The 7,806-nt window shown below is 30.5% G+C and overlaps 1 protein-coding gene across 1 annotated transcript in view; it reads right to left on the reverse strand.

The window, feature by feature from the left end:
* Positions 1 to 5,817: 5,817 nt before the first annotated feature.
* The window catches only part of LOC108688618 (neutral ceramidase), a 9,876-nt gene continuing 7,887 nt past the window's right edge, over positions 5,818 to 7,806 (reverse strand). The window contains exons 6-8 of the mRNA XM_018194950.1: positions 6,995 to 7,110; positions 6,651 to 6,819; positions 5,818 to 6,005 (exon numbers count right to left, since the gene is read on the reverse strand). Coding sequence (XP_018050439.1) covers positions 5,961 to 6,005; positions 6,651 to 6,819; positions 6,995 to 7,110 — 330 coding nt within the window. The 3' untranslated portion in view covers positions 5,818 to 5,960. The remainder of the gene's footprint in view (positions 6,006 to 6,650; positions 6,820 to 6,994; positions 7,111 to 7,806) is intronic.

Here is a 7,806-nt window from a genome sequence, read left to right on the forward strand (position 1 = left end):
TTTTGTTAATTCTTGTCGATCAGCTTCGTATAATAAAGTTTTGGTCTGCTGTATGCATCATTACATTCTTTTTCTTTTGTTTCAATATTTTTTCGTTTCATTTTATCATAAATAAATTAATCTCTCATATGGAAAAGATAGGAACGAAAAAAACTTGATGTCTAATTCACTTAATTTTGAAATTCAATCTCAAAAGAGTTATCAAATGAAATTATGATATAGATCCTATTTTTATATATTGAAATTATAGATACTCTTATATCTACTGTATAAATTTGTTTTGCTCCTTGACATTCTGGATCACTTGCAATAATTAATTCTTTTCTAATAATTCGAAGTGAAATTCAGACGTACTTTCAGTTTGTCAATTGGTTTTATATAATAAATTTTTGCATGCACTGTTAAGTTCATCATCTTCTTCTTCTATTTAAGTTTTTGTCATGCAAATAAATGTTGCAAATAAATTAGCCTCTTATAAAAGATAAGAACGAAAGAAACTTGCGACCTATTATTTAATTTTGCAGATTAATTTCCAAAAGTTGTCGAAATTACGTATAGGACTTGTATCTGTACTCAAGATATATATTCAAGATCTTCCCACATTTACTATAGAAATTCGTTTCAAATAGGGCGATAACTTATTATCATTTATTTTATTACTGAAGCATGTACAAGCTTGAGATCACGAAACTCATGAAATGTTTCACGAAGTGAACTGAAGACAAATGAAAACAAATGTGTTACGATGTCGCTTTTTATCAAACACCAATTCGAAATAACTATTTTTTTATATTTTCGTGTCGATAAATTGTTGTTTATTTAACTTCCTCATATATGTGATAGGTAGAGAGCACGTGACGATTCTTTTTCCCACTCAAGACTGATTGCGCGATTTTGCTCGTGATTTGTTTGCTTCTGGACGTTTGTTCACGCAAAGTGCGATACCGCCACTACAGACGCCGATCGAATCACGACTGCCGACGGTGTCGACGCGCCGAAGAACGCCGGCTGTCCATTTCATCCGGCAGCTTCAGCGCTGGCGCGCCAATGTTTCTCGATGCTTCATATCTACCGGAATTTTCCCCTTCTGCTTCTATATCCTTTTACTTTGGATCATAAAAGATAATAATAAGGACATCTTTGTTATTTTTTCTTAGAGTTCTTGAGTCGTGTATCCGTCTTTCACACACGCGCACGCATACAAAATAAGCACATTCAATCTTTATGGTGGACATTTATTTGCCGAAATGCTAACAAATTTACGATTTTATCCATCCCTGACACAGACTAAGTTATTTTTATATATTTGTTCAGGTCATTCTCTCACTCTCTCGCAAATCCTTTTGACATTTTTCTTCTATTTCAACATACTCCTTTAAATATAAAATAAATAATGAAAAAAGTTGCTGTATATAAAAATATAAAGAACAAAATAATCTGAAGATAGTATCTTATATAATCAAAATTGTGATATTTTTATAAACTCCTCTATAAATACAACAAGTAATTATCTAATAGCAATTATGAAGCATTGATGAAGCCGTTCTACAATCGTGCGCATTTCCATACATGTATCTTGCGCTTCATTACATAAGTCGAAACTACATAAACTTGCTTCGAATCGAACAGCGCAGAAAATAAGTAATAATAAAATTGCTATCTGTGAGAAAAATAAAATTATTAATTGTATATGGAAGTATTGTATATAGAACTACTTTAATATTCTCAAGCGCTTTGTCAATAACATAAATTCAAAATCGCTTATGTAGTGAGGCACACATTTGTATTATCGTGTAATTTATATTTATCTGTTAAATTAATTTACGAGAAATAATCAGATTATTCAAGAGCATTACTACGCATTAAAACGGATTATTATACTTCGCATTTGTTCTGATAAGTGTTATAGCTCTATAATAGTTTGTATTCCAGGATGCTAGCGTTATCAAAACAAGATAAAGTGCGTCGGCGTTCGTCTCTACTTTCGCAATTTGCGGCAACCTTAAGATTGCAGAGACTGTCATAGATATCATTAAGGCCCGTAATGCAACATAATCACCTTTGCCAATTAACACTTGAAATACTAGTCCTTCCCTTCCCCCCCTTAAAATTCTGGTCTCTCTCAATTTACCGTGCTTTACTGTACTTCCTTTGTCTTTATTTTTATCCTGTGTTCCTGAAAACTGTCAATTCATCCACCTAACCTAACCTTCTTCTCTCCATTTACAAACGGTTCCTAAGGGCACGTTTAGATTCCTATCCCCGAATGCTTCCTCCTTATGTTATTTTTATTATTCGATAAGCAATAAGAATAAAATGATAAAATGAGTGTCATACGGGTCCATGAATATAGCCTACCTAAAGTGTCGGCTATTTACTTCAATTTTAATCATGCTGTACAACTTTTAAGAAACTATATACTTGATAATTTTGATAATTTATTATTTATTGCTATACACTATTTATTATTAATTGATATTTTACGAACGATATCGTGCAATTTGTACGTCAATTCTTCTCTGCAAAAAAAGAATTCATGAAAACGTATCAAAACTGTTACTTTTGTCAAAGTCTATCGTAATAATGCTCTTGAGCTCACGACCTGTTAAGTACAAATTAAGTTGCGAGTACCTAAATAAAAAGTGCATAGTGTGCATTGTATTGATTAACAATTCTTAAGTCTTTACGTTAATTGATCATTTGGACCGTACTGTGAAGCTGACCCGCATCTAGTTTAATTATCTTGCTTAATTAATATCTTTAGTAACATTACACGCAGTCAACCATTCCCGTCCTTTGTTGTATCTCATCCTAAGAACAACGTAAGATCCATTTATTATTAGGACTTTATTAAGTATTAATTACGTTATTAATAGATAATGTTAAACATCGAGACACTAGTCTTCATAAATAGAATCAAGTAAAGAGAGAAAAAAAAATTGACTTTTACAAACAACTCATTAATTTAAAGCTTAAATTAGAGTTGTAAACAAAACATTTTCGAAATCACGAACGCGTGAATACGATACATTTGAATTATAATCATATCCGTCATGAGAGAAAATTTTTCTTTAAAGGAAGCTCATTTTCTCATGTAATCATTTGAATGCACTGCATTCTGCGGAACATGCAATAAATAATAAACATATTTGCATGTTATCTGATTACATAAGCAACACGTGATTAAAATAATCATAATTATGTAAGGTTTTTAAAAGTTACAAAAATATTTTATTCTTTTGCATGACTCAAGTGGTCATATGTTCATATACGTTTTTTAAAACTAACGTTTTATAATTTCTTAAAAAATATATACATATATAAGCGCACGCACGCACGCACGCACGCACGCACGCACGCACGCACGCACGCACGCACACACACACACGCACGCACACACACACACACACACACACACACACACACATATACATATTAAACAATATATGTTACTTGGAGATTATACTTCTGTACAAAAAATATTGTATTAAAAATATTGCGATAATTTTCATTTACATTCAAATCGACATATTATGTTTGAAATAGAATGTAGAGAACATAAAAAATATATTTACAGATCGCATTAAGCATGAGATACAAATAAAAAGCATAAGTAATAGAAACAGGGAACAATAGATTTCAACCTATCCAAAACCGTGTATTATGATATACATGATTGTTGATAGATAGAAATCTGTTATTTCCTATTGCCTATACTTTTCAATTGTTTCAAGCTTTACTTCGTAATAGGAACTTATCTCGACGATATCGTATTTTACACCTTCAACGTTTGTATGCGAGTTTACGATACTTGAGAATGCAAGAAAATGTCATTATTATATTTCAATGATATGATAACGCAAAATGCTTTGCTTTTTCTATTATATAGTGGCATAAAAATTGTTATTATTGTATGATATTACTGCACGATATTACACGTAAAGTAGCAGTTAATAATAATAAATGATATACACAGTTGTAAATAATATATTATTAAAATTCTCGAATACAATACTCTAAAATTAAAATTGCATTAATTATATTAGTAAGTATGTGTCATGATTAATGGATTAATAATATGACATTATTCGATAAACTATAATACCGTTTGACAAACCATACTTTCTTAATTGAGATTACATGTAATACTTGATATTATAACGTAATTATAATTAAAGATAATAAACCACCGATATGCAGTATCCAATTAATGCAAACTGAATTTAATTGTAGAATCTCCGTTTAGTAATCGAAATGTCACAATTAAATAAGCATTTCTTCTTTTTGAATTAGAAGTACTGTTAATTAAAAAAAAAAAAAAACTTTATTTTTCCGCCTGTACTTTGTAAGTATTTTAGGAAAGCATTCACGATCCGCGATATCGGTTACGGGATATTGTCTATGATAAAGGAGATATGAAGTATGCGCTGATATACGAATATAATATGTCTCAAAATCATGCAATATCTGCCGATATGAAATTTTTCTATATTAATATGTAGAATTATAATAGTAATATAATTTTATGCTTATTATAGAATGATACAACATAATTACAAACGATTGTATGTAAATTCAGTATTTAATGCAACATTTCATCCAATATTTTTTTCACAAGCGAAATATTTATTTATCATATTTAGCATATTTTTTCATCAACCTCTTTCATTACTTAGATAGCACATCTTTAGAATCATCCTGAATATGTCTTAGGATGTTCTGAGACATTTTGAGAACAGTCATGTATCCACGAAACGTCCTGAGGACGTCTTCAGGATTTATTTAAGACAATTTAAGATATAATTTAAGACAATCTCAAGGGAGGACAGCTTCAGAGCGCTTCTAGGGCAGTCTGAAAAAACGTTCTGAGATACAATATTACATTGCTCTTCGCTCTGATGAAGTGAACTGCAATGTTCACAAATCGTTGGCATTTTAAGAATGGATTTGGACACGGAGATAATCCGCGAAACGCATAATTTCTGTAAAGTGATTTTTATATATTTTCATGTACACCTTACATGAATTCGGGAACGCTTTAAAAAAATTCTTTTAATTCTTAAATATTTGATAAATAATTTACGCGACTCGAGAAGATAATAAAATTTTTTTATTCCTTTTTTTCTGTAAACTTTATAATTGAAGTTAAAAATATTTTGTAAAAATGAATTTTTATCCGCGAAAAGTTTAATTGATATTATTATCACATCTATTTTTAAAAAAATCACTTTAAAACTTAGAAAATTTTATGTATATTTTAATGTATATTTTAATGTATATTTTCGTTAAGCTTTGTTTAATAATGTTTCGAGCTATAGCGTTTCAAAGTAAAACAAAATATTGAAAAAGTTATGCATAATTGTCAATTTTCAAATATTCAAACTTAGAGTTCTCATTTTCAACTTAGTAAACGTAAAAATTATCTACTATTTCCATATCTATCGATTCCCTAGATCCGAAAACGAGCCATCATCATGACTTAAAATTGCAATTCTTTCGAAAAATAGCAAATAGGCTCTACGACTTTATAGGGATTATTTTTAGTGCCTCAAAATAATCGAATAAAGGCTGATCAAAATCCATGAAATGCATGTCTGAGTCTCTTTGTTAGTTAGGCAAATTATTTATTATTATATTATGTTATATATTGCACCTTATAATTGTTATAATGGATATTGAAACTATAATTTAAAAAATCTCAACAGATATCATTGAACATTATTAATTATGAGGAAATAAACCTATTTAGAAAAGGAGTAAACAATTAATTGTAAACTTGTGTGCAACATTTTCCAAATAAAAACTATCATCTCATCCACGTTCTTTTGCTATCATTTATTCTCTAGTAGAATATCTATTTACACGTAAAACAAACATAAGACAGATTTAATTTAACTATGAAATAAGCGTAATAATTTCCTAGTTCGAAATACAAGATAGAAGAAGAAAGGCGTCAAGTGTCATCCATAATAACGTTGACGTATATTCGGTGCAGGAACTTTCACCTGTAATCATGATGATAAGTATAATTAAATTTGTATAAGCACGCGATTACTTATGTAATAATCGGTATTATAATAAGATTTGATTGAAATATTTCATTAAACATATAAAAAATACAGAACTATTTATTTATTAAAGCTTTGTATTTCGTTCTTTAAGTCAGTGAGAGCAAAAGTATTAATACAGTGAGAGCAAAAGTATTAGTACACACAAAAGATCTTTTTAAAGAAAGCCTTATTTTTTTAAAATAAGCAATTTAATTACCAATTTTTTAACAATAAATGAATAAATTTTGCACTTATTAAAATTATTCTACCTAAACAGACATATAATGATTAAAATATGTTATTTTTAAAATAAACAAAGCTAAAAAATTAAATTATATTTAAACGCACAAAAAAATATTCATATAGTTGAAATAAGATTTAACTTACAACTTGTAAGATCATGAACATGAAGTTCTTTTGTTTATATTAAGAGGGAATGTACTCATTGAATAAAATTGCAAATTAATATTTATTTTTTACAAGTATAAATTTCTATATAAAGTTTTGATATAAAAAAATGTTTCCTATATAGTATTTTTGCATTCACTATACTTATAACATTAAACAAATATATTTACGAGACGATACACCAAAACTTACCTGAAAATGATTGGTAACACCGTAGTAAGGATATACGCCGCCAAGGACATAGCGATAATAACCATTATGTCTTATGCGATACTCGCCCAGTTTAATATCCTGCGGGATTTTCCACGTAATGGTCATCTGACTCGACCCTAGTATCACAGAAGTTCGTTTCCATTGAAATCTAAAAACCCACATATGTTCCATTATGATTTATTACGCTATGAAAGGTAAAAAATGAGCCATAGCTAGAAGTTAAAAGAAAGAATGGCATTTCGTATTCTAACATTTGTCTAATTATATCGATATATAGATACATCAAAATGGTTGTACGCAATAATGCAATTTGATACACGTACTTGGTCTCCCAATCGGCATCCGTGGCTACTGGTATCCAAACTTCATCATCGCCTAATCGTTCCACGGTTATGAACGTGTTCTCGGTCATTAAATTGTTACGAGGATGACCAGCGACCTGCAACAGAAATAATAAATAACACTATACGTCGTATAGCTGTGCAAATTTGTTCCTCCTCAATCTATTATTGTTGCGCTTCATTTGTAATCGAACACGCGAAGCGTGTACATATCTATCTACCCGAAGATAAACGAGAATGCTTCTACCTTAAAATACGATCTTTATTTGGAAAAAAATCGCAAAGCGACGTGTTTTACATATTTACCACAGTCAGATATCGTAAGCAGCGTTCGTGCGAAAGAAGTTTTCCCAAGCGATCAATACGAACTGGGGTGGGAGGAGGGGAGGGGGGACAGAGAAGTTTTAAACTGACCTCGCGCGTAAGTCACGGACTGTGATTCATTTGTACCTGTGCTTTCACGATGCATCTCGCGTCTCCGCCGCCGGAAATTATAGCCAGAAGGTAATTTATGATTACTTAATCCATTCGCACTGCCTCATCGAAGGCAACCTATTTTCCGAGTGTTAGGCGAGTGCGGGAAAACAGCGCTGCTTTTTATTGCGTGACTCAATCGCGATAAAAACGCGGATATGCCACGATTAACAATGAACGGCGATTTCCATTGTAAAAGACCAACGCGACGATCGTTTTTGCCTTCATTCGAACCAACGAAAGTATGTAAGAAAAATTTCTTAAAAAAATTGCACATTAAAATAAAATAATTTTATATAATAATTTATTAAAATATATAT

This window comes from Atta colombica, unplaced genomic scaffold (genome assembly GCF_001594045.1).
Source record: "Atta colombica isolate Treedump-2 unplaced genomic scaffold, Acol1.0 scaffold236, whole genome shotgun sequence".
Lineage (NCBI taxonomy): Eukaryota > Metazoa > Arthropoda > Insecta > Hymenoptera > Formicidae > Atta > Atta colombica.